At 42.8% G+C, this 27,989-nt stretch overlaps 1 protein-coding gene across 4 annotated transcripts; it reads right to left on the minus strand.

Annotated features, from left to right (window-relative positions):
- Positions 1-1,292: 1,292 nt before the first annotated feature.
- LOC129829731 (KAT8 regulatory NSL complex subunit 2-like) lies at positions 1,293-27,964 on the minus strand. 4 transcript variants are annotated; one of them, XM_055891616.1, is made up of 8 exons: positions 25,209-25,308; positions 24,519-24,840; positions 22,797-24,346; positions 22,002-22,097; positions 19,864-20,112; positions 18,221-18,415; positions 5,101-5,218; positions 1,293-2,043 (listed from the first exon to the last, which is right to left on the minus strand). In XM_055891616.1, the coding sequence occupies exons 4-8, from the start codon at positions 22,020-22,022 to the stop codon at positions 1,940-1,942; spliced, it is 687 nt and encodes a 228-aa protein (XP_055747591.1). In that variant the 5' UTR covers positions 22,023-22,097; positions 22,797-24,346; positions 24,519-24,840; positions 25,209-25,308; the 3' UTR covers positions 1,293-1,939. The 4 variants fall into 4 exon arrangements, with proteins under 4 accessions (XP_055747591.1, XP_055747593.1, XP_055747590.1 ...); XM_055891618.1 differs by lacking the exon at positions 25,209-25,308 and adding an exon at positions 27,661-27,964 and having other exon boundaries at positions 22,797-24,840; XM_055891615.1 differs by having other exon boundaries at positions 24,111-24,840.
- Between the last annotated feature and the right edge of the window lie 25 nt (positions 27,965-27,989).

The following is a 27,989-nucleotide window of genomic DNA, read 5'->3' on the forward strand; positions in this document are numbered from 1 at the left end:
AAGGATGTTTAGTCATTGAGACATGGATTGTGTGTGTGCCATTGAGGGTGAATGTGCAAAACAAAAGATTTAAGTGCCTTTGAACAGGGTATGGTAGTAGATGCCATGCGCACCAGTTTGTGTCAAGAACTGCAACGCTGGTGGGTTTTTCACGCTCAACAGTTTCCCATGTGTATCAAGAATGGTCCACCACCCAAAGGACATACAGCAAATTTGATACAACTGTTGGAAGCATTGGAGTCAACAATGCCTGTGGAATGCTTTCGACACCTTGTAGAGCCCATGCCCCGACAAACTGAGGCTGTTCTGAGGTCAAAAGGGGTGGGGGGGTGGGGGTGCAACTCAATATTAGGAAGGTGTTCCTAATGTTTGGTATACTCAGTGTAAAACATCAACCTCCACTGCTACGCTGACGATACACAATTATATATTAACACAAATCCGGACACCATCTCAGCCCTAGCAGCTGCCTAGATGACATCAGGGCATGGATGAAATAATTTCCTCCAGCTGAACAGCAGCAAGACAGAGGCTATGCTTATTGGGACACCCAAGCAGGTCACCAGTGCTGAAAACATCTGCACTAAAACTGATGGTCAAGCCATCCTTCTGTCATCTTGAACCCGGGAGTAAAGTTTGATCCTTCGCTGTCCTTTGATGCCCATATAAAACATATCTGCAAAAAACCCTTTTTTCCACCTAAGAAGCATCGCCCAGCTCAAACCATCGCCCAGCTCAAACCATCGCTTTCCCAGCCAGATGCAGAGAAACTCATCCACGCATTGATCGTCTCCCAAATCGACAACACTGTTCGGGGGCCTTCCAGCCAAATCACTTCAGAGGCTTCTCTAGAATAGTCCACATCACCCCCATCCTTGCCGAACTCCACTGGCTACCGGTCAACTATAGGACTGACTTTAAAATGATCCTCCTGGTGTTAAAAGCCTTGAATGGATTTTGCCCCACCTACATTAGTGACCTATTTCTATCAATGAGCCACATCACACATGCCACTCCTGCAACACACCACTGCTTCACGTCCCCAAGACATGTACTTTGGGGGACTGAGCCTTCTGCTCCATTGCCCCTCACCTGTGGAACTCTCTCCCTGACAAGAGCTGCTCCACTAATCTGAATTTTTAAAAACGGGCCTTAAAACACATTTCTATAGACTGACTTTCTTATTAGTCCTAATCTAGAAAGTAATTTTAGCACCAAGCCTACTATTGCCATTTCCTGCCTTCAATCTAAAGTATGTTATTGTATAAAAAAATATATAATTTCTGCCTATGTAAAGCTTAGAAATCATTTTATTTGTTACATGCGCCGAATACAACTGGTGTACACAACTCAGTGAAATGCTTGCTTACAGAACCTTTCCCAACAACGCAGAGTTACTATTTTATTTTTGTAACTAAACGAGGGAAAAAAACAAATACAAGAATGGGGCTATATACAGCGAGTATCTGTACCAGATCAATGTGCAGAGGTACAAGGTACTTGAGGTATGTACACATGATCAAAAGTATGTGGACACGTGCTCGTCGAACATCTCATTCCAAAATCATGGGCATTAATATGGAGTTGGTCCCCCCCTTTGCTGCTATAACAGCCTCCACTCTTCTGGGAAGGCTTTCCACTAGATGTTGGAACATTGCTGTGTGGACTTGATCCATTCAGCCACAAGAGGCAGCAGGTAGCCTAGTGGTTAGAGCGTTGGACTAGTAACCAAAAGGTTGCAAGATCGAATCCCCAAGCTGAGCTGTCGTTCTGCCCCCGAACAAGGCAGTTAAGCCACTGTTTGTAGGCCGTCTTGAAAATAAGAATTTGTTGTTAACTGACTTGCCTAGTTAAATAAAAATAAGAGCATTATTGAGGTCAGGCACTGATGCTGGAATTCAACATGTCTTTTTTTTTATATGGGTGGGATTTAGTCTTTTCAACCCATTAAAACATAGGTTGAGGTAAATAGTTTCTCATCTGCAGCAACATGGTCCCATTCTGTTGAGTTTTCTGTAGGTTCCCCTTCACCTCCATGACAATCTGGAGAGAACAAGAAGAAATGCAGTTTAGACAAAGACAATTTCCATAGTCTGTTCCTATGGTGTTGACATATTTACTTCAACATACAGTGCATTCGCAAAGTATTCAGACCCCTTCCCTTTTTCCAAATTGTTACAGCCTTATTCAAAAATTGATTAAATAAATAAAAATGTTCCTCATCAATACCACAATGACAAAGCAAAAATAAATAAAAGTTTACATTTACATTACATTTAAGTCATTTAGCAGACGCTCTTATCCAGAGCGACTTACAAATTGGTGCATTCACCTTATGGCATCCGGTGGAACAGCCACTTTACAATAGTGCATCAGATCTTTTAAGGGGGGGGGGGGGGGGGGGGGGCAGAAGGATTGCTTTATCCTAGGTATTCCTTGAAGAGGTGGGGTTTCAGGTGTCTCCGGAAGGTGGTGATTGACTCCGCTGTCCTGGCGTCGTGAGGGAGTTTGTTCCACCATTGGGGGGCCAGAGCAGCGAACAGTTTTGACTGGGCTGAGCGGGAACTGTACTTCCTCAGTGGTAGGGAGGCGAGCAGGCCAGAGGTGGATGAACGCAGTGCCCTTGTTTGGGTGTAGGGCCTGATCAGAGCCTGAAGGTACTGAGGTGCCGTTCCCCTCACAGCTCCGTAGGCAAGCACCATGGTCTTGTAGCGGATGCGAGCTTCAACTGGAAGCCAGTGGAGAGAGCGGAGGAGCGGGGTGACGTGAGAGAACTTGGGAAGGTTGAACACCAGACGGGCTGCGGCGTTCTGGATGAGTTGTAGGGGTTTAATGGCACAGGCAGGGAGCCCAGCCAGCAGCGAGTTGCAGTAATCCAGACGGGAGATGACGAGTGCCTGGATTAGGACCTGCGCCGCTTCCTGTGTGAGGCAGGGTCGTACTCTGCGGATGTTGTAGAGCATGAACCTACAGGAACGGGCCACCGCCTTGATGTTGGTGGAGAACGACAGGGTGTTGTCCAGGATCACGCCAAGGTTCTTAGCGCTCTGGGAGGAGGACACAATGGAGTTGTCAACCGTGATGGCGAGATCATGGAACGGACAGTCCTTCCCCGGGAGGAAGAGCAGCTCCGTCTTGCCGAGGTTCAGCTTGAGGTGGTGATCCGTCATCCACACTGATATGTCTGCCAGACATGCAGAGATGCGATTCGCCACCTGGTCATCAGAAGGGGGAAAGGAGAAGATTAATTGTGTGTCGTCTGCATAGCAATGATAGGAGAGACCATGTGAGGTTATGACAGAGCCAAGTGACTTGGTGTATAGCGAGAATAGGAGAGGGCCTAGAACAGAGCCCTGGGGGACACCAGTGGTGAGAGCGCGTGGTGAGGAGACAGATTCTCGCCACGCCACCTGGTAGGAGCGACCTGTCAGGTAGGACGCAATCCAAGCGTGGGCCGCGCCGGAGATGCCCAACTCGGAGAGGGTGGAGAGGAGGATCTGATGGTTCACAGTATCGAAGGCAGCCGATAGGTCTAGAAGGATGAGAGCAGAGGAGAGAGAGTTAGCTTTAGCAGTGCGGAGCGCCTCCGTGATACAGAGAAGAGCAGTCTCAGTTGAGTGACTAGTCTTGAAACCTGACTGATTTGGATCAAGAAGGTCATTCTGAGAGAGATAGCAGGAGAGCTGGCCAAGGACGGCACGTTCAAGAGTTTTGGAGAGAAAAGAAAGAAGGGATACTGGTCTGTAGTTGTTGACATCGGAGGGATCGAGTGTAGGTTTTTTCAGAAGGGGTGCAACTCTCGCTCTCTTGAAGACGGAAGGGACGTAGCCAGCGGTCAAGGATGAGTTGATGAGCGAGGTGAGGTAAGGTAGAAGGTCTCCGGAAATGGTCTGGAGAAGAGAGGAGGGGATAGGGTCAAGCGGGCAGGTTGTTGGGCGGCCGGCCGTCACAAGACGCGAGATTTCATCTGGAGAGAGAGGGGAGAAAGAGGTCAAAGCACAGGGTTGGGCAGTGTGAGCAGAACCAGCGGTGAAATGTGTGCAAATGTATTCAAAATTAAAAACAGATGGTCAAAAGTTTTAGAACACCTACTCATTCAAGGCCTTTTCTTTATTTTGACTATTTTCTACATTGTAGAATAATAGTGAAGACGTCTAAACATATGGAATTCTGTAGTAACCCCAAAAAAGTGTTCCATCAAAACATACTTTATATTTGAGATTCTTTAAACAGCCACCCTATGCCTTTGCAAAGCTGTCACACTCTTAGCATTCTCTCAACCAGCTTAATGAGGTAGTCATCTGGAATGTGTTTCAATTAACAGGTGTGCCTTGTTAAAAGTTAATTTGTAGAATTTATTTCCTTCTTAATGCGTTTGAGCCAATCAGTTGTGTTGTGACAAGGTAGGGGGGATATACAGAAAACTGCAATATTTGGTAAAAGTCCAAGTCCAGAAATTTGCCGAACTGACTTGTTGGAAAGGTGGCATCCTAGGCATTAGGAAGGTAGGACGTAGACGGCGGACGTAAAGGTAACGTAAAGGTAATGGCGGACTGAACGAAGTTATGTAGAGCACCTCAAGATAAAACATAATATTCGAAATATCTGCTAAATTAGACTAAAATATTAGCACTAAATAATCTGGTGGGTGATAACCTTCAATCTGGATAATAACACAAAACAAATCCTAAGACTAGAGACATTTATCGACAAATATTACGAAAACAAGCTACACCCAAACATGACGGAGAGTAAGACAGGGGAACCGATTCAAAAACGAAAACGTGACTCCTCAACCGACACTGACGATCTAATATTCTCACCACCGGCAATGGTAAAGGTCGAAACCGATCTGTTAAAATCAATAAATGACAAACTGGGTATACTTGAATTAGTTAGTAAAGATATAAAAGAGTTGAAGGCAAGCCTAGAGATGAGTGATGAAAAAGCTGCGGCTTTGGAGAAGGAAACACACGCGCTAAAAGGGACAGTCAATAAGATTGAAACCGAAATGAATGAACTTAAAAAGGAGAGCAACGTTCTTAAGGAATGCTTACTGGACATACAAACTAGATCCATGAGAGAGAATTTGGTACTTACAGGTATCCAAGAGAAAGAAGGAGAGGTTCCTGAATCTGTAGTTAGAGAGTTCCTTTTTGCAGCGCTTCAGATTCCACACGAAGTTATCGATAAGATCCAACTTGAACGTGTACACCGCCTAGGACAGAGGGCAGAGGTATGAACGCCCAATCGTTGCCAAATTTGCTTCATTTAAAGATAAAATAATGGTTAAAAGCCTGGGTAAAAGACTTGCTGGGACCAAAATTGGCATGAATGATCAGTTTCCGAAAGAAATTGCAGAACGGCGCAAAGTTCTGTATCCAATTTTCAAAGAAAATAGATTAAAAGCGAAACGAGTAGCTCTCGTCGTTGATAAACTATATATTGATAACCAGTTGTTCAGAGACACAAAGATTACTCCATGGTTATTTTAAAAATTACAAAGTTCTCATAGATGAGGAAAATAAACACAATTCAAGCCCGGTTACTGATTGTAACAATACAATACAAAATATAGCTTTTCTATAAATCTTCACATATAACTAATTGAACACAAGCACTATTTATACATAGTGAAGATAAAAACTAAGTAAACAGAAGGCACAGTATGTGTGGATGGTGTGGTGTGTGTTTATTTTTATTTGTTATGTTTGGAAAGTTGAGTGAGTGAGTAATGAAATAGGTGCATATCCCAGAGCCAGTGTATTGCTGTGGGCCGGGTATGAGAGGGCTTTCAATGTTGTTCAGATGATGGATATACTTTTATAATGAATTATACGTCTTATTTATTTATTGTCCTATCATGGGGAACTACATTTTTAAAATAAATTATATCTAATTATTTATTATCCTATTTTAATGGTACGGTCCATGGCCCTTTACCCTAGACACCCACATGAATGGCCCAGATACTAAGGAGAAGTCCCTAACTGTTTTATGTGCATGCTGTAAGCGGTCTGTATGCAGCCAAAATGAGGTCAAGGACCAAGAGCAGTACTGCCCTCTCAAGATTCTGAGCCTGCTTGGCAGGGTTGGTCCTGCAAAGCCAAAGCCCCCTAAAGGGAGAGCATAATAAACAAGGAAATTCTCAAAGCTGCTAATGAGAACCTTGACGACCTTGTACCTAGCCGGTGGGGATTCCGGTGGGGTGCCCCCACCCAGGCAGTGGCAGTGCTGGCAACACTAGCTGCAGTAACCCATGGGGAGGGGGTCACACTCGGACATTCAGAGAGGGGGTATATTATTGTGGCCCTGGTGGCACGAAACCAATCGGACTGCATGGAGATGCTTGGGAAGATGGTCAAAATGGATGACCGTATTGTGGGTGTTTCAGGAAGAAGGTGTACATTTGACCTCCATCATCTAGGATGTGACAATGGTAAATAAATCTCTACATTTATGCTCATTTTTTGCGCGGTCTTGCAGGCCTTCTCATGCAGCTGCAACTGCAAGTACATTTGTAAATCATGACCCATCTTGAGTTGGGCTCTGGGAGGGTGCAATTGTTGAGAGGGTGAGCTTATTTTTTTTTATTTCACCTTTATTTAACCAGGTAGGCTAGTTGAGAACTGCGACCTGCAACTGCGACCTGGCCAAGATAAAGCATAGCAGTGTGAACAGACAACAACACAGAGTTACACATGGAGTAAACAATAAACAAGTCAATAACATGGTAGGAAAAAAAAGAGAATCTATATACAATGTGTGCAAAAGGCATGAGGTAGGCAATAAATCGAGTAATTACAATTTAGCAGATTAACACTGGAGTGATAAATCATCAGATGATCATGTGCAAGAAGAGATACTGGTGTGCAAAAGAGCAGAAAAGTAAATAAATAAAAGCAGTATGGGGGGTGAGGTAGGTAAATTGGGTGGGTAGTTTACAGATGGACTATGTACAGCTGCAGCGATCGGTTAGCTGCTCGGATAGCAGATTTTTAAAGTTGTTGAGGGAGATAAAAGTCTCCAACTTCAGAGATTTTTGCAATTCGTTCCAGTCGCAGGCAGCAGAGAACTGGAAGGAAAGGCGTCCAAATGAGGTTTTGGCTTTAGGGATGATCAGTGAGATACACCTGCTGGAGCGCGTGCTACGGGTGGGTGTAGCCATCGTGACCAGTGAACTGAGATAAGGCGGCACTTTACCTAGCATAGCCTTGTAGATGACCTGGAGCCAGTGGGTCTGACGACGAACATGTAGCGAGGGCCAGCCGACTAGGGCATACAGGTCGCAGTGGTGGGTCGTATAAGGTGCTTTAGTAACAAAACGGATGGCACTGTGATAAACTGCATCCAGTTTGCTGAGTAGAGTATTGGAAGCTATTTTGTAGATGACATCGCCGAAGTCGAGGATCGGTAGGATAGTCAGTTTTACTAGGGTAAGTTTGGCGGCGTGAGTGAAGGAGGCTTTGTTGCGGAATAGAAAGCCGACTCTAGATTTGATTTTGGATTGGAGATGTTTGATATGAGTCTGGAAGGAGAGTTTGCAGTCTAGCCAGACACCTAGGTACTTATAGATGTCCACATATTCTAGGTCGGAACCGTCCAGGGTGGTGATGCTAGTCGGGCGTGCGGGTGCAGGCAGCGAACGGTTGAAAAGCATGCATTTGGTTTTACTAGCGTTTAAGAGCAGTTGGAGGCCACGGAAGGAGTGTTGTATGGCATTGAAGCTCGTTTGGAGGTTAGATAGCACAGTGTCCAAGGAAGGGCCGGAAGTATACAGAATGGTGTCGTCTGCATAGAGGTGGATCAGGGAATCGCCCGCAGCAAGAGCAACATCATTGATGTATACAGAGAAAAGAGTCGGCCCGAGAATTGAACCCTGTGGTACCCCCATAGAGACTGCCAAAGGACCGGACAACATGCCCTCCGATTTGACACACTGAACTCTGTCTGCAAAGTAGTTGGTGAACCAGGCAAGGCAGTCATTAGAAAAACCGAGGCAACTGAGTCTGCCGATAAGAATATGGTGATTGACAGAGTCGAAAGCCTTGGCCAGGTCGATGAAGACGGCTGCACAGTAATGTCTTTTATCGATGGCGGTTATGACATTGTTTAGTACCTTGAGCGTGGCTGAGGTGCACCCGTGACCGGCTCGGAAACCGGATTGCACAGCGGAGAAGGTACGGTGGGATTCGAGATGGTCAGTGATCTGTTTGTTGACTTGGCTTTCGAAAACCTTAGATAGGCAGGGCAGGATGGATATAGGTCTATAACAGTTTGGGACCAGGGTGTCTCCCCCTTTGAAGAGGGGGATGACCGCGGCAGCTTTCCAATCCTTGGGGATCTCAGATGATACGAAGGAGAGGTTGAACAGGCTGGTAATAGGGGGTGCGACAATGGCGGCGGACAGTTTCAGAAATAGGGGGTCCAGATTGTCAAGCCCAGCTGATTTGTATGGGTCCAGGTTTTCCAGCTCTTTCAGAACATCTGCTATCTGGATATGGGTAAAGGAGAAGCTGGAGAGGCTTGGGCGAGTAGCAGCGGGGGGGGGGGGGGGCTGTTGGCCAAGGTTGGAGTCGCCAAGAGGAAGGCATGGCCAGCCATTGAGAAATGTTTGTTGAAGTTTTCGATTATCACGGACTTATCAGTGGTGACCGTGTTACCTAGCCTCAGTGAAGTGGGCAGCTGGGAGGAGGTGCTCTTGTTTTCCATGGACTTTACAGTATCCCAGAACTTTTTGGAGTTAGAGCTACAGGGTGCAAATTTCTGCTTGAAAAAGCTGGCCTTTGCTTTCCTGACTGACTGCGTGTATTGGTTCCTGACTTCCCTGAACAGTTGCATATCGCGGGGGCTCTTCGATGCTATTGCAGTTCGCCACAGGATGTTTTTGTGCTGGTCGAGGGCAGTCAGGTCTGGAGTGAACCAAGGGCTATATCTGTTCTTGGTTCTGCATTTTTTGAACGGAGCATGCTTGTCTAATATGATGAGGAAGTAACTTTTAAAGAATGACCAGGCATCCTCAACTGACGGGATGAGGTCAATATCCTTCCAGGGTACCCGGGCCAGGTCGATTAGAAAGGCCTGCTCGCAGAAGTGTTTTAGGGAGCGTTTGACAGTGATGAGGGGTGGTCGTTTGGCCGCGGACCCGTGGCGGATACAGGCAATGAGGCAGTGATCGCTAAGATCTTGATTGAAGACAGCAGAGGTGTATTTGGAGGGCAAGTTGGTCAGGATAATGTCTATTAGGGTGCCCATGTTTACGGATTTAGGGTTGTACCTGGTGGGTTCCTTGATGATTTGAGTGAGATTGAGGGCATCAAGCTTAGATTGTAGGACTGCCGGGTGTTAAGCATATCCCAGTTTAGGTCACCTAACAGAACAAACTCTGAAGCTAGATGGGGAGCGATCAATTCACAGATGGTGTCCAGGGCACAGCTGGGAGCCGAGGGGGGTCGGTAGCAGGCGGCAACAGTGAGAGACTTATTTCTGGAGAGATTAATTTTTAAAATTAGAAGTTCGAACTGTTTTGGCATAGACCTGGAAAGTATGACAGAACTTTGCAGGCTATCTCTGCAGTAGATTGCAACTCCTCCCCCTTTGGCAGTTCTATCTTGACGGAAAGTGTTATAGTTGGGTATGGAAATCTCAGAATTTTTGGTGTCCTTCCTAAGCCAGGATTCGGAAACGGCAAGGACATCAGGGTTGGCAGAGTGTGCTAAAGCGGTGAGTAAGGCAAACTTAGGGAGGAGGCTTCTGATGTTGACATGCATAAGGCCAAGGCTTTTTCGATCACAGAAGTCAACAAATGAGGGTGACTGGGGACATGCAGGGCCTGGGTTTACCTCCACATCACCCGAGGAACAGAGGAGTAGTAGGATGAGGGTGCGGCTAAAGGCTATCAAAACTGGTCGCCTAGAGCGTTGGGGACAAGGGATAAAAGGAGCAGATTTATGGGCGTGGTAGAATAGATTCTGGGCATAATGTGCAGACCAGGGTATGGTGGGGCACGGGTACAGCGGAGGCAAGCCCAGGCACTGGGTGATGATAAGAGAGGTTGTATCTCTGGACATGCTGGTCTCAATGGGTGAGGTCACCGCATGTGTGGGGGGTGGGACAAAGGAGGTATCAGAGGTACAGAGAGTGGAACTACGGGGTCCATTGCAAACCAAAACAATGATAACTAGCCTGAACAACAGTATGCAAGGCATATTGATATTTGAGAGAGACATACAATAAGGCATAAAGTGATTGCAGGTCTTGATTGGGAGAGCTAGCTAAAACAACAGGTGAGATAACAGCAGCTAGTCAGCTAACACAGCAACAGCAGGTAAAAATGGCGACGAGCAGGCAGAGGGTCGGATTAACTACACACAGATCCTGAGTTAAAGCACAGAGCCGACAGATAAAACACAAATAAACGGAATGGAGTACCGTGAATTAATGGACAGTCAAGCAGGCATCAGCTATGTAGCCGAGTGATCATAGTGTCCAGGGGGCAGCCGTAGATGGAGCAGTGAGGCCTCCACTAAGAAAGCCCGCGGCGTTTAAAGTTAGTAGCCCGGGGGGTGGTTTGCTCAGACGGAGGGGGTCTGCTCAGACGGAGGCCGGTTGAGGGCACAGCGGATGGGGTATTTGTCTGCAGACCAGACGTGGTCGTGTCGACAGAGAATCCAAGCCGGATGGCGAAAGAGAGGTTGTGAATTGTAGAATTGTGTTTGCTAACTGGTGCTAGCTTCGTGATTCAGACAGCTAGTCATGGGTAGCAAGCTAACAGAAGATGGAGGTCTGTTTTTAGCCACGCCGTGCAATTCCGTCGGTAGATTAGTGGGGTTCCGTGTGGTAGAGGGGACCAATCCAATTGTCAAAATAGTTATAGTGGCCTAAGAAGATTGTTCGATAGACCTGTTCAGATAGCAGCCGATATGCTCAAGACAGCTAACGATTAGCGGGCCGCAGTTAGCATATGGACGTTCAGGTTACGTCGCGATGGAGGGGCCAGTTGAAATACTCCCTCGGGCAGATCACGTCGGTATCCCAGTCGTGAAGGCCCGGTGGGGCTCCGCATCGGCAGTAAAACGGGTCCGGATAGGTGATTGTAGCCCAGGAGTGGCTGATGGAACTCTTCAGCTGGCTAGCTCCGGGATAATTGGTGTTTGCTCCGGAATTGATGTTAGCCAATAGTCACTCGGATAGCAGCTAGTTAGCTGCAAGATCCAGGTGTAAATGTCCAGAGCTTGCGGTAAAAATCCGGGGATATGGAGAGAAAATAGGTCTGGTATGCTCTGGTCTGAGTCGCGTTGTACAAAACTGGCAATAGTTTTCCGAGCTAAAGGATAGCTGATGAGCGCTAGCTGTGGTTAGCTGAACTACTAACGTTAGCTTGTGAGCTGGCTAACTTCTGGCTAGCTTCTGTTGTAGATTTCGGATACGAGGTGAATAATACTTTTGAGAAAAAGAAAAAAAACAGATCCGCACCACATTTGGTGAGGTGGGTTGCAGGAGAGTGTTTTGAAGTTGAGTTTTTAAGAAGAAAAGAAAAAAATATATATATATATGGTTGTGTGGGGGTAAGGGCTGAATGTGTGTGGGTGTATGTGTGTATCCCACAACTGTTGCGAAGGAAGAAGTAAAAGATGTTAGGGACTATAGAGGATGATTCACAGCAATATGTAATAAAAATCGAGGTGAGGGCGATGGAAATGCATTTGGCAATGGATCTGCTTCGGTTCGGTGGATGACGCTGTGTGCACTTTTGAAGGATGGATCCCAGTCGGTCCGGGGCTCTGCGATGCGGGGGGTCGGGGGTGGTCTGCCGGGCATTGGGATGACAACCCAACTCGAGATGGGGGCTTTTGGCGGGTGGAATAGTGGGGACCAATTGGAGGTTTGCTTAGTGGAGATGCAAATGTCATGGTACAACTATATAGACACTCAATCATTATGTTACTTTTTAATAGGACGTTTAAAAACATATACTTTGATAAAAATAATTGAAAGGTGTGTCTCATTATGGTAAGTGGTGAAATAAGTATAGCCAGTTACAATTGTAATGGCTTAGCAGATAATAAGAAAAGACGATCCGTATTTACCTGGCTAAAAGAGAAGGATTATAATATCTACTGTTTACAGGAAACCCATTCGACAGTTTTAGATGAAGTTTTGTGGAAAAAGAACTGGGGGGGGCGAAATATATTTCTCCCATGGGCAAAGAAATTCAAAAGGGGTGATGGTTTTAATTAATAATAACTTTGATCCAAATGTGCAACTTGTCCAAACAGATCCTCAAGGTAGATGGATTATTTTAAATATGTTATTGGACAATAAACATATGGCTTATTAACCTATACGGTCCGAATAATGATGATCCAAGCTTCTTTGACAATATATATAAGAATGTATCAACTCTACAAGCAACACTAGACTCTATTATTATAGTGGGACATTTTAATACGGTCTTAAATACCTCTATGGACCGGAAAGGAAATCACACTACAAACTATCACCCTCAGGCACTTACGGAAATCAGGAATGTCATGGATATATTGGAATTAGTGGATATATGGAGACTTAAATACCCTGACCTAGTGAGATATACATGGCGGAGGCTTAATCAAGCTAGTCGCCTTGACTACTTTCTTATATCATTCTCTCTGGCACCAAAAGTTAAAAAGTGTTTGATAGGGGACAGAATGCGGTCGGACCATCACATAATTGGCATATATATTACTCTTACAGAATTTCCACGTGGGCGAGGATATTGGAAATTTAATCAAAGCCTACTAGATGATAAATTGTTTAGAACTAGGACAGAAGAATTTATAACTGACTTTTTTAGACATAACATAGGTACAGCAGATCCCCATATTGTATGGGACACTTTTAAGTGTGCCTTTAGAGGCCATGCAATTCAGTACTCATCTATAAAACAAAAACAATTTCGATCAAAAGAGTCCATATTAACAAAGGAAATTGAAGGACTAACAGTACAGTTAGATAACAATAAAAACGGTACCATAGAGGCACAGAATAAGTTAGAGGAAAAACAAAAAGAAATGGAGGAACTTATTCAAGAAAGATCCAGTGTAATATATTATAAAAATAAAGCGAACTGGATGGAATATGGGGAAAAATGCACCAAATTCTTTTTCAATCTTCAATATAGAAATGCTACCAAAAAAAACGTATTAAAACTTGTTAGAAATGATGGAGTCACGCATGATTCACCAAATGATATTTTGAAAGAGGAAGTAAATTACTTTAAGAATATATTTTCGTTTCAGGCTCCTCCATCTCCACTAACTGAAACTAATTGTATGGATTTTTCCCCTAATAATAATGTAAAATTAACATCTGTACAGAAAGACTCATGTGAAGGCCTAATTACAGAGGAGGAACTACTTGATGCAATTGGGGCCTTTAAGGATGGGAAAACTCCAGGACTGGATGGCACACCAGTGGAAGTATACATTTTTTTTTTTGATATACTCAAAGGACCATTATTAGCTTGTTTTAACCACTCCTATATAAATGATAGATTATCAGACACGCAACAAGAAGGTGTGATATCATTATTACTGAAACAGGACCCAAGTGGTATATATAAAGATCCAGTCCATTTAAAAAATTGGAGACCTCTTACACTTCAGTGTTGTGATGCAAAAATCCTAGCAAAATGCTTGGCGCATAGAATAAAAAGAGTTTTGTCAGATATTATTCATCCTAATCAGACAGGTTTTTTACATGGACGATACATTGGAGATAATATAAGTTAAGTACTGGAAACAATAGAACACTATGAAATATCGGGGACACCAGGCCTGGTTTTCATAGCTGATTTTGAAAAGGCTTTTGATAAAGTACGACTGGAGTTTATATATAAATGCCTAGAATATTTCAATTTTGGGGAATCTCTTATAAAATGGGTAAAAATTATGTATAGTAACCCTAGGTGTAAAATAGTAAATAATGGCTACATCTCAGAAAGTTTTAAACTATCTAGAGGAGTAAAACAAGGTTGTCCACTATCGGCATATCTATTTATTATTGCCATCGAAATGTTAGCTGTTAAAATTAGATCAAACATTAATATTAAGGGATTAGAAATCCAGGGCCTAAAAACTAAGGTGTCATTGTACGCTGATGATTCATGTTTTCTTTTAAAACCACAACTAGAATCTCTCCACGGCCTCTTAGAGGATCTAGATACATTTGCCATCCTCTCTAGATTAAAACCAAATTATGATAAATGTACCATATTACGTATTGGATCACTAAAAAATACACATTTTACATTGCCATGTAGTTTACCAATTAAATGGTCTGACGGTGATGTGGACATACTCGGTATACAAATCCCAAAAGAAAGAAATGATCTCACTCCAATAAATTTTTATAGAAAGTTAGCAAAAATAGATAAGATCTTGCTACCATGGAAAGGAAAATACCTGTCTATTTGTGGGAAAATCACCCTGATTAACTCTTTAATCATATCACAGTTTACCTATTTGCTTATGGTTTTGCCTACACCTAGTGACCTGCTTTTTAAATTATATGAACAAAAAATATTCAATTTTATTTGGAACGGCAAGCCAGATAAAATTAAAAGGGCCTATTTATATAACGAATATGAATTCGGAGGGCAGAAATTATTAAATATTAAAGCATTAGACCTCTCACTAAATGCATCAGTCATACAAAAGTTATACTTAAATCCAAACTGGTTCTCTAGTAGATTGGTACGAATGTCTCATCCTATGTTCAAGAAGGGCCTTTTTCCCTTTATTCAGATTACACCTGCTCACTTTCGGTTGCTTGAAAAGGAAATAATCTCCAAAATATCTTTATTTTTTAAACAAGCCTTAGAAAGTTGGTTGCAATTTCAGTTTAATCCACCTGAAAGGACGGAACAAATAGTACAACAAATCTTGTGGTTAAATTCAAATATAGTAATTGATAAAAAAACTGTATTTATCGAAGAAATGTTTAAAAAATATATAATTTTTGTGAATGATATCATAAATAGGACTGGTGGAGTAATGTCACACATGCAGCTAACACAGACATATGGAAATGTCTGCTCTACCCAAAATTACAACCAATTAATTGCAGCATTACCACAAAAATGGAAGAGGCAGGTGGAAGGGGATAAAAGTAAGGAACTTGTATGTCGGTCTTATATTAAAGAACATAAATGGTTAAAGAAAAGTGTGATAAATAAAAACATACCAATTTCATTTCAGGACCAAAAAACTTACAGCTGTGCCATATAAATTGCAAAATAGTTGGGAAGAGATTTTCGATGTACCCATTCCATGGCACATGGTTTATGAATTGATACGCAAAACAACGCCGGATTCAAAACTTCGAATTTTTCAATTTAAATTATTGTACAAAATTCTTGCAACTAATAGAATGTTATATATATGGGGGATACAATCTTCCCAGCTCTGTAGATTCTGCTGTGAGGAGGCAGAGTCATTAGACCATTTATTTTGGTATTGTCCGCATGTAGCTCGTTTTTGGTCACAGGTCCAGGAATGGTTGAAGAATTGCAACATTTGCGTAGAACTAACGCTACAGATAGCAATACTGGGGGATTTGAAAAGCCATAGTCAATCAATCAATAATATAATAATTATTTTAGCAAAAAAAAAATTTTTTAATTTACAATCCGTGGAAGCTATGAGAATAGGAAGATTCAAATCTTTTGTGAAGCATCACAGCACAGTTGAAAAATATATGGCAAATAAAAATCCGAAATGGATGATGTTGGAAGATAGGTGGGAAAGGTTGAGTGGAGCTGAAGGGTGGGACTAATAACAAGATAAACAATGTAGGGCATACGGGATCTGTGAAATGTGTATAGGTGCGGAGCTATTGTGAAATAGCACAGTTACAAGTGGAAATCAAACTGGATGGACAACAGAAATAGAGGAAGGACTAAGAACAAACAAGAGAGAACTATTATAAAGTAGACTGTGTCTGTAAAATGTGTATAAGATGTATAAATTGAAGGTAAAAACAGAAATGTTTATCAGTTTACTCCAATTAGGGAATCGGTGGTAGGGTTTGCGGGGAATAATAATAAAGGTATACTCTTTAAAAAAGTATGTATGTCTATGTAGTTATGTGTATGTATATATGTGTATATGTATGCATACGTGAATGGATATATATATTTACCCCCAAAAAATATGGGGGATTGGAAATGATGCAGACAATTACATTGGAAGCAACATTCTTTCCGCAATATTAAGCTGATCCACCCCCCCCAAAAAAAAAAAAAAAAAATCCATATTATGGCAACAGCAGCTCAAATAAGCAAAGAGAAACAACAGTCCATCATTACTTTAAGACATGAAGGTCAGTCAATGTGGAAAATGAAGAACTTTGAATGTTCTTCAAGTGCAGTCGCAAAAACCAGCACTATGATGAAACTGGACCGCCACAGGAATGGAAGACCCAGAGTTACCTCTGCTGCAGAGGATAGTTCATTAGACTTACCAGCCTCAGAAATTGCAACCCAAATAAATGCTTCAGAGTTCAAGTAACAGACATCAACATCAACTGTTCAGAGGAGATTGAGTCAGGCCTTCATGGTCGAGTTGCTGCATAGAAACCACTACTAAAGTACACCAATTAGAAGAGACTTGCTTGGGCCAAGAAACACGAGCAATGGACATTTGCTTCAATTTGTCCTTTGTTCTGATGAGTCCAAATTGGAGATTTTTGGTTCCAACCGTGGACACAACCGTGTCTTTGTGAGACGCGGTGTGGGTGAACGGATGATTGCCACACTTTTATTTCCCACCGTAAAGCATGGAGAAGGAAGTGTTATGGTGTGGGGATACTTTGCTGGTGACACTGTCTGTGATTTATTTAGAATTCAAGGCACACTTAACCAGCATGGCTACCACAGCATTCTGCAGCGATACGCCATCCCATCTGGTTTGGGCTTAGTGGGACTATAATTTGTTTTTCCAACAGGACAATGACCCAACACACTGTGTAAGGGCTATTTGTCCAAGAAGGAGAGTGATGGAGTGCTGCATCAGGTGACTTGGCCTCCACAATCCACCCTCGACCTCAACCCAATTGAGATGATTTGGGATGAGCCGGAGCGCAGAGTGAAGGAAAAGCAGCCAACAAGTGCTCCACATATGTGGGAACTCCTTCAAGACTGTTGGAAAAGCATTCCAGGTGAAGCTGGTTGAGAGAATGCCAAGAGTGTGCAAAGCTGTCATCAAGGCAAAGGGTGGCAATTTTAATTATCTCAAATCTCAAATCTATTTTGATTTTGTTTAACACTTGATTTTATGTGTTATTTCATAGTTTTGACGTCTTCTATTATTCTACAATGTAGAAAATAGTAAAAATAAAGAAAAATCTTGAATGAGTAGGTGATCTAAAACTTTTGACAGGTAGTGTATCTTATTTACATAAGTATTCAGAATATTTGACACTCGATACTCTTGCCCTGAATGCCAAGCGTCATGTCTGGAGGAAACCTGGCAACATCCCTACGGTACGGTGATACAAGGTGGCGGCAGCATCCTGCTGTGGAGATTTTCATCAACGGCAGGGACTGACCTTCCAATTGGACAACGACCCTAAGCACACAGCCAGAACAACGCAGGAGTGGCTTCAGGACAAGTCTCTGAATGTCCTTGAGTGGCCCAGCCAGAGCCCGGACTTGAACTGAATCGAACATCTCTGGAGAGACCTGAAAATAGCAGTACAGCGACACTCCCCATCCAATCACTCCCCATCACCGAGCCAACTAGGTTGAGCCACCGAGCCAACTAGGTGAAAATTCTGTTGATGTGCCCTTCAGCAAGGCACTTAACCCTACTTGGGAAAGGGGGATACCTAGTGAGTTGTACAATTGAATGCATTCAACTGAAATGTGTCTTCCGAATTTAACCCAACCCTAATTGCTCCTGTAATTCGCTCTGGATAAGAGCGTCTGCTAAATGACAAAAATGTCAATGTATAATTTAACAGCTTTGACAGTGCTGCAACAAAAGGGGGTTGGTGCAGAGTACCATAATAAAATGGTAGACAAACACCTATATAGGGCTCTGGTCCACTGGCCACGTAGGACCAGCCTGATTATTGTGCTCCCCATTCTGTTTAACAAGAGTGAGCTATAGACAGGTCTGGCTGGTTCACAAGGCTACTGGTCCACAATCATTATCAAGAATTAAACATGACATCTCACCTGGTCCTCTATAGACTCCATCTCTCTCTCACAGAGCTCCATGTCAGCCGAGTCGTCGTGTCCTGAGGCGTCCAACACAGCCCCGGTCAGGAAGTCCTTTGGGGCCTCAGCAATGGCCCTGATAGCCTGGTCCTCCAGGGCCAAGGCTGTGTGACATGTCAGAATGGACATAGGTCCTGGATGTAGTGGGGTGTCCTACAGGAAATTAACAGATGGGGGGGAGGACCTATGCTGCAAGAAGTTTATATTCCTCAACAAAGTAGATTAATACAGCTAAATAGGCTACAGGGGAAGGAAGTAAAAGGCAGATTTTTGTGAGCATGTATAACCAAACTGTAAGCCTTGTTAATGCTGTTCTAGGTGTGTGTATCAAAGTGTTATTTTAGTATTTTAGAAGATATTTTTGTATCAAAGACCCATCATTTAAGTTTGTATTCATGCCTTAAAAAAAAGCCTGAACTTTTTTATTGGGTTTTGTCGGGCATCCCAGGAAATCAAGCGAGAAATCATGTGCAAATCCTGGAGACAGTCATGATTAATATATTAACACATTCTTACATGCTGACTAGACTGGGCATGCGCCATTGCGCGCATGTTGATTTTGTCCATCCACACCACACATCAGGACACCCAGGTTGAAATATCAAAACGAACTCTGAACCAACTAAATTAATTTGAGGACAGGTCATGCACATTTAGCTAGCTAGCTTGCTGTTGTTAGCTAATTTGTCCTGGAATATAAACATTGGGTTGTTATTTTCTGGATCTTTGTAGAATTTTGACCCCTTTTGAGTCACAAAAAAAGCATGTGTTACCTACTCTGACAATTAAATCGACAGATTAAAGGGGAAACCTAGTTAGTTTCTAGTAACCTCTCCTCCTTCAGTCTTCTTCTGTGGACTTTGTATGGCAGTTGGCAACCAACTTTAAAGGTGCATTACCACCACCAACTGGACTTGAGTGTGGACTTCAGTTCATCTTTCAATCCCCCACACGGGTGGGTATATGCTCCTAAAACCCAATGAGGAGATGGGAGAGGCCGGACTTGCAGCGCACAAATATAAAAAATAGAACCAAGTAATATATTAGTGCCTGGCTACGCAGATGCTAATTAATGTGGGCGAACAGTTTGGATGAAATTGTAAAATAAAATGTACACATGCATGTTATTCAACGCTCGCAACGCTGGCAGTGTGGTCAGCACGTTAGACAGCTGTGTTGCAACGGCAGGAAGTAGCTTTGAGCAGAGGTTTGCATTTTCAGTGCAGTTGCACTCATTCGCATTCCCCACCAGAGTGTATAACACTTAAAACATGGGAGTCAAAACAACATGCAACATTTTAGACAGTTTGGGGGTGAACATTTGAGGAAGAGAGGCATTTATTCCTTCCAACTGAATTGACTATCCCCTTTGTTAATATGGGGGAAAACCAACAGCCCATGGGAAGAGGTTAATGATGGCCCGGTTTGGATCTGAACAGCTACAACAAGCTGCCAGACTTGATTAGGGAGAGTGAAAATGTATATTTGGGGTGAAAATCAGTAAAAAAAAATTTAAAAGGGGTATTTAGCAATGGGTTAATCATTATATTATGGATTTATCATAAGAGCAGGAAACTTGGTGGGAGTCAGACTTTACGTACGTCGCTGAACTCTAGCGGCAGGCTCTCTGTGGGCTGTAACGCTGCAGCACTCAGGTACATGTCTCTGGGTAGTACTGCATCTAGCTGCTCTGGGGCCAGGGCTGTCTCCTGTTCAGGCTGGTACATGGGGGGTGGCAGGCAGAGATGCAGGGGGCAGCGAGGCTCCTCAGACTGGCCCATGTGGACCGGCCTATCACACGGAACATCCTTTAGCCCCGGACACATGTTAAACAGTACCTGGTTACTGTCCTTGTAGATGTCTTATGGTCAAGGATAAACACTTAATTAAATAAAGTATTAGATTGCATCTTTGTGGACCACACCAACAGACCGTGACTATTAGATCTATAGGATGTTATTGCATTTCCATAGATGCATATGGCATTAAGAAGTTAAACAGAAACAAACATCTACCAGTTAGTAACCCATATAACATGGAGATTATCAGGGTTACTACAATTACCACATACCAATAAACTTAATATAATTACACTATGAATTAGACTTACTAGCTTACTAGATTACTAGCGTTACTTCACACAAGCTCACTACAATAACAGTATTAGGGTACTTGTATGAAAAGCTGGAAGGTGCAAATTATTTACAAGCTTGATTGGTTTTGTGTAACAATAATCTGTACCACATTTACAATGGCTTTAGTTTTGAATTAAATCAGGATTTATTGATTCTTGGAAAAACATGCTAAATCAACAGCTGAATTACTTGCTACATCAGTCATTTTGTTCAGCTTACTCTTGGTGACTATACAGTGCATTCAGAAAGTATTCAGACCGCTTGACTTTTCCACACATTGTTACGTTACAGCCTTGTTCTAAAGTGGATTAAACTACTGTTGTCTCAATCTACACACAATACCCCATAGTGACAAAGAGAAAACAGGTTTTTAGACATTTTTGCAAATGTATAAAAAAAATACAATACAGAAATAGCTTATTTACATAAGTGTTCAGACCCTTTGCTATGAGTCTCGAAAATTAGCTCAGGTGCATCCTGTTTCCATTGATCATCCTTGAGATGATTCTACAACTTGATTGGAGTCCACCTGTGGTAAATTCAATTAATTGGACATGATTTGGAAAGGCACACACCTGTCTATATAACGTCCTACAGTTGACAGTGCATGTCAGGGCAAAAACCAAGCCATGAGGTCGAAGAAATTGTCCGTAGAGCTCCGAGACAGGATTGTGTCGAGGCACAGATCTGGGGAAGGGTACCAAAAAATGTCTGCAGCATTGAAGGTCCCCAAGAACAACATGGCCTCAATCATTCTTAATTGGAAGGAGTTTGGAACCACCAAGATATTTTACAGCAGCAGGGACTGAGACTAGTCAGGATCGAGGGAAAGATGAACAGAGCAAAGTACAGAAAGATCCTTGATGAAAACCTACTCCAGAGTGCTAAGGACCTCAGACTCGGGTGAAGGCTCACCTTCCAACAGGACAACAATCCTAAGCACACAGCCAAGACAACGCAAGGAGTGGCTTCGGGACAAGTCTCTGAATGTCCTTGAGTGGCCCAGCCAGAGCCCGGATTTGAACCCGATCGATTGAGCGGGAAAAAACAATTTAATCAATTTTAGAATAAGGCTGTAACGTAACAAAATGTGGAAAAAGTAAAGTGGTCTGAATACTCTCTGAATGCACTGTAAGCAGGTCACATTTAAAAACAATTGTTGGATGTATGCATCTGCTTGGAATAATGATATAATGATTTGTTAAGGAGAAAAGGAAGTGTTTGTTCCTTCCAACTGAATTGACTATCCCCTTTGCTAGAATGGGGGAAAACCAACAGACCATGGGAAGAAGTTAATGTTGCCCTGGTTTGGATCTGGACAGCTACAAAAACCTGCCAGACTTGATTAAGGCCGCGTTAGCAATAAGAGGGAGTGTGAAAATGCAGGTGCATGCATCTTCTTCAGTTCAAGCACATGTAAGAAATTGAAGGAAATGTCCAAGAAGTAGCGAGGTTGGCTGGTTAACATGGCAACATTCAAGGTTATGTTGTAGGTTTTGTCACAAAGAGCATTAATAACTTACATAAGTCCATGTAAGTTATTGTATTCGTGCACATTTTAAAGTCAACCCATGATGGATCATAGATCATACTATGATGGATACGAGAGAGCAGTGTCGTGTCATTGGGATAAAATGGTTAGAGCAGCGGGTCCCCTCCACTTAGAAAATACACCTCTGGCTGGATCTCACTGTATGGGCCTGTAGAGAGAACACACAATAACAGGGCAAAAAAGGTTAAAATCCTCAAACAAAAACTTCAGCTTCAACTTTAACACAAAATACATCTTGAACAGAGGTTCCACATGCATTTGCTAACAAGTTAATCACGAAATCTTGCAAACTATCTGTACAGTCTGCAGCAAAATATCACACTGTGCCCTCTACTGGCACTGTATTGAACATGGAAGGTCAAGCAGAGTGGTTTTACGGTGCTATAAACAGGTTGGTTATTTAGCAACAAAACCGATGCACGCGGAACATTGGGGCAAAACAGACAGGGTTGGCTTAGATTGTTAACAAAATATGTTTAGTCTCCAAATGTTTATTGAAAACATATATACATTTGCACAATGAGCACTTGTCTCTCAAATACATTGTTAGTTGTTGATAAGCTAGCTAGCGAATTTTAGCCATATTAGCATAGAAGTGAAATCAGTCGAAACACCTCAAAACAAGACATCAAATAAAATGTTATGTTACATGTGCTGAATACACGTGTAGACCTTACAGTGAAGTGCTTACTTACAAGCCCTTAACCAACAATGCAGTAAAGAAAATACTTTATAAATAAACTTTTTTTTTTTTTTACAATAAAATAACTTTAGAAGCTTCTGATAGGCTAATTGACATCATTTGAGTCAATTGGAGGTGTACCTGTGGATGTATTTCAAGGCCTACCTTCAAACTCAGTTCCTCTTTGCTTGACATCATGGGAAAATCCAAAGAAATCAGCCAAGACCCCAGAAAAAAATGGTAGACCTCCACAAGTCCGGTTCATCCTTGGGAGCAATTTCCAAATGCCTGAAGGTACCACGTTCATTTGTACAAACAATAGTACGCAAGTATAAATACCATGGGACCACGCAGCCGTCTTACCGCTCAGGAAAGAGACAAGGTCTGTGTCCTAGAGATGAACGTACTTTGGTGCGAGCAGTGCAAATCAACCCCAGAACAACAGCAAAGGACCTTGTGAAGATGCTGGAGGAGACGAGTACAAAAGTATCTGTATCCACAGTAAAACGAGTCCTATAACGACAAAAGTCACTCAGCGAGGAAGAAGCCACTGCTCCAAAACTGCCATAAAAAGCCAGACTACAGTTTGCAACTGCACATGGATACAAAGATCATACTTTTTGGAGAAATGTCCTCTTGGATGAAACAAAAATAGAACTCTTTGGCCATAATGACCATCGTTATGTTTGGAGGAAAAAGGGGGAGACTTGCAAGCCGAAGAACACCATCCCAACCGTAACGCACGGGGTGGCAGCATCATGTTGTGGGGGTGCTTTGCTGCAGGAGGGACTGGCGCACTCCACAAAATAGATGGCATCATGAGGCAGGAAAATAATGTGGATATATTGAAGCAACATCTCAAGACATCAGTCAGGAAGTTAAAGCTTGGTCGCAAATGGGTCTTCCATATGGACAATGACCCCAAGTATACTTCCAAAGTTGTGGCAAAATGGCTTAAGGACAACAAAGTCAAGTTATTGGACTGGCCATCACAAAGCCCTGACCTCAATCTTATAAAAAAAACTTTGTGGGCAGACCTGATAAAACGTGTGCGAGCAAGGAGGCCTTTGAACCTGACTAAGTTACACCAGCTCTGTCAGGAGGAATGGGCCAAAGTTCACCCAACTTATTGTGGGAAGCTTGTGGCAGGCTACCCGAAACGTTTGACCCAAGTTAAACAATTTAAAGGCAATGCTACCAAATACTAATTGAGTGTATGTAAACTTCTGACCCGCTGGGAATGTGATGAAAGAAATAAGAGCTGAAATAAACCATTCTCTCTACTATCATTCTGACATCACATTCTTAACATAAAGTGGTGATCCTAACTGACCTAATTAAGGGAATTTTTACTATGATTAAATGTCAGGAATTGTGAAAAACTGAGTTTAATGTATTTGGCTATGGTGTATGTAAACTTCCGACTTCAACTGTATGTAATGTGGTAGAGAACACAGTATCCGAATATTGCATTCTTACTTAAGATCGTCCTTGTGGTTATTGTCAATGCTGTCAGCTTCACTGTCTGGGTCTCCACTACAGGTCTGGTCAGGAACGAGTGGTCCCTGTTCACCCTCACTCTGTAGATGAGGACAGCTGGACAGACAATCCTCATCAGCTCCCCTGGACTGTGACTTGGCTCAATGCAGTGGAGGAATGTACAGGAATGGGACCATGCACTTAATAGTAAATGCTCCCTTTACCTGGAATAGCAACTATTATAAAAAAGAACAGCTATCAGGACACCGGAGAGTAAAAAATGAGCTGTTAAATATGGTGCAACACATTTTGTTGTGCATGGTCTCTGATAAATAAAATAGGAGGTTAAAATATGTTGCCAATGCATATGTGTAGAAAGAAAAAAGATGGTGCAGAAGCATTTCACACCTAGGATGAGGCTGGCTTCACTGCGGCCACTGTCCTGCTCATCGGTCTCAGTGCAGTTGTATCCACTGAGCAGAGATAGGAAGGCCTCAGGAGAGGGACCAGATGAGGCCTTCCTCAACTGGGCCTGGAGAGCCATGGCATTCCACCTAAAGCAATTCTTGTCCTCCAGGACGTGTTTGATGCAGAACTCCCTCCAGGCAGGGCTGGGAGCAGGGCCGCTGGGTGAAGGAACAGGCCTTGGGCTCTTGGGTACGGGCAGTCTGGGACAAACGGCCCCAGCTTGACGGCAACACGTGGATCCTTATCCTGTTCATTAGTGGTTCTGGAAGGGAAATACATACTTTAGGTGAGCACCAGGTGCTGAAGCAGCAACGATACAGTTAAGCGTCAACATGGTTAGTCAGCTGAGACTCGGGCAATATGTGATGGCAAGCAGAGAATACAGGGGGCACTAGAGTGCATCTTGCTACTACCACAGTACAGTAAACATGGGACATGTAAAGTTGATTTGTGTGTGTTGTTCACGGACCTGACCTTAGGCTTTTTTAGGGCATTTTCACACAGTTTGAATATTTGAATATTTTAAATACATTTGAAAATTTGTAGCTACTTTAAGTTAATAACTTCAGTCAACACGTTAAGAGATAAAGCTGATTGCGTTCATTGCACCTGTCACATGACGAAGCTTACCGTAGTTCCCCAGAACAGTTGAGCCAGTCATGTGTGTTTGTAAACAGCACAACGGGAGAAAACGAGCTGGTGACTCCATAGCGTTCTATATCTATCGGTGAGTCTCTGTTGTGCAAAAAAATATAAATATATAAAAAAATATAAATATATATTTAAAAAATATATATATATATAAAATAAAATATAAAATATATATATATATATATATATATAAATAAATACAAATCTGTGAATTTGGCTATTTCAGCCACATCCATTGCGACAGGTTTATAAAATCGAGCACACCGCCATGCAACCTCCATAGACAAACATTGGCAGTAGAATGGCCTGTACTGAAGAGCTCAGTGACTCAACGTGGCACCGTCATAGGATGCCACCTTTCCAACAAGTCACTTCGTCAGATTTCTGCACTGCTAGAGCTGCCCCGGTTAACTGTAGGTGCTGTTAATGTGAAGTGGAAACGTCTCGGAGCAACAACAAACCAGCCGCGAAGTGGTAGGCCACACAAGCTCACAGAACAGGACCGTCAAGTGCTGAAGCCTGTAAAAATCATCTGTCCTCGGCTAACAACACTCACTACCGAGTTCCAAACTGCCTCTGGAAGCAATGTCAGCACAAGAACTGTTCGTCGGGAGCTTCATGAAATGGGTTTCCATGACCGAGCAGCCGCTTACAAGCCTAAGATCACCATGCGCAATGCCAAGCGTTGGCTGAAGTGGTGTAAAAGCTTGCTGCCATTGGACTCTGGAGCAGTGGAAACGTGTTCGCTGGAGTGATAAATCACACTTCACCATCTGGGAGTCCGGCGGACAAATCTGGGTTTGGCAGATACCAGGAGAACGCTACTAATGGTCTCATGCTGTTTTTCATGGTTCGGGCTAGGCCCCTTAGTTCCAGTCAAGGTTAATCATAATGCTACAGCATACAATGACATTCTAGACGATTTTGTGCTTCCAACTTTGTGGCAACAGTTTGAGGAAGGCCCTATCCTGTTTCAAAATGACAATGCCACCGTGCACAAAGCGAGGTCCATGCAGAATTTTTTTGGTGAAAGAGATCAGTGTGGAAGAACTTAACTGGCCTGCACAGAGCCCTGACCTTAACCCCATCGAACACCTTTGGGATTAATTGGAACGCAGACTACGAGCCAGGCCTAATCACCCAACGTCAGTGCCCGACCTCACTAATGCTCTTGTGGCTGAATGGAAGCAAGTCCCTGCAGCAATGTTCCAACATCTAGTGGAAATCCTTCCCAGAAGAGTGGAGGCTGTTATATTAATTCCCATGATTTTGGAATGAAATGCTTGACGAGCAGATGTCCACATACTTTTAGCCATGTAATGTAGCTAATGGCAAACATTAAGTAGTGAATTGCATACAAGGGTAATAACTTCATCACCTAATGTGCACCTGCACAACAGAGACTCACCGATATAGTGCATCTTATCATGGCTTTCTGCCATAAGTCAAAGAGCTCTGGATGCTTTGTGTACAGCTACCTTATTTTTTCTCCTCCGTTCTTATCCGTGTAAACATGCTGCTCTTCCTTCAGTAAAACATGCATCACAACTTTGTTCATTTGACAAATTTCTCTTGTTCACTTTCGCATGTAAATGTCCACATTCCCCGAAAATGACATTCGGTAGCTACTAGCTATGCTTGTATAACTTGAAGAGCTGGATTTGCCCGTCTTTGCTATTCGTTTTTTTTTTTTTTTTTGATCTATAGCATTTCGCTAATAGCATCTGATTTTGCTATTAGTTTGTATTAAATTTTGTTACCATTCTGGTAAGAGGCCCAATGGTCTTTTCTTGCGTTTTTAGCGCCCCCTTGTGTGCTATGCCCTATAATATCGTAAATTCCGGGATGAGAGAATGATGGTGTGACGATATGAAAATATGGATTGTGCCCAAGCCTACACCAGAGTTTGGAAAAACCTCACCAAACCATGTGTGAAAGCCCTCTTAGAATCCAAGAGTGAAATGCTTACTCGTCTCTAACATGTAGGCTCAGAATTCCCGAACAGACCCATTAAGTCAGAATGTTGAACAAACATATCAAATTACTTTACCCATTGTCCGCTGAATTTGTCCCCACGTCGGAGGTAATCTAAGGCAAAATATCGACAGGGAAGCGTATAACTTGAAGAGCTGGATTTGCCCGTCTTTGCTATTAGTTTGTTTGTTTTCTCTCTATAGCATTTCGCTAATAACATCTAATTTTGCTATTAGTTTGTATTATCACCCAGACCTTCAGTATGTGGGTCTGCATGTCAGTTTTTCGCACGCGACAAACACTTACACAATATGGCCGAACCTAACCGAACATTTCCCATGCAATCAGCTGGCAAGGAAATGTGCTTTGGTCGACTAAGTTCGGTTACATTCAGCTATTGTTTACATATTGTGCATCACATGTAATGCCTCAGGAAAATACAAGTGACAGAACCTACCGACGCCGCAAAAAGTATTCCTGTGGATACCCCATCTCCACCTCCTACTGCCAAAAAGCTAAACAGCACGGACAACCGGTAAAGTAAGAGTACATATAACTGTATTCGCCATTCTGGCTTGTAGACTCTTGCGTCTTTTTTAGGCTGCCTTCGTTCAGACAGAAGAACCATGGGGTAACAGTCTGATGTTTAGGCAAACCTGACCCATGTCTGACATTAACTTAATCTGTAATTCAAGCCTTACTCAACTTCAGCAATCAAAAGGTAAATACTAAAATAGGTGGATCAGCATAAACAGTGACAGTTGGGCTGAAGGACAGAATGACCAG

The sequence above is a fragment of the Salvelinus fontinalis genome, chromosome 31, assembly GCF_029448725.1.
Source record: "Salvelinus fontinalis isolate EN_2023a chromosome 31, ASM2944872v1, whole genome shotgun sequence".
In the NCBI taxonomy this organism is placed as follows: Eukaryota; Metazoa; Chordata; class Actinopteri; order Salmoniformes; family Salmonidae; genus Salvelinus; species Salvelinus fontinalis.

Excerpts from the sequence above, each read along its gene's own strand:
- LOC129829731 (XM_055891618.1), bottom strand. The coding sequence starts at position 22,022 with ATGACACGACACTGCTCTCTC. Across the intron at positions 5,219-18,220 it reads TGGAGTCTATAGAGGACCAG|GCGGTGTACACGTTCAAGTT; the intron begins GTGAGATGTCAT and ends CCTCTGTCCTAG. Across the intron at positions 2,044-5,100 it reads CTTCTTTCTCTTGGATACCT|ATTGTCATGGAGGTGAAGGG; the intron begins GTAAGTACCAAA and ends TGTTCTCTCCAG.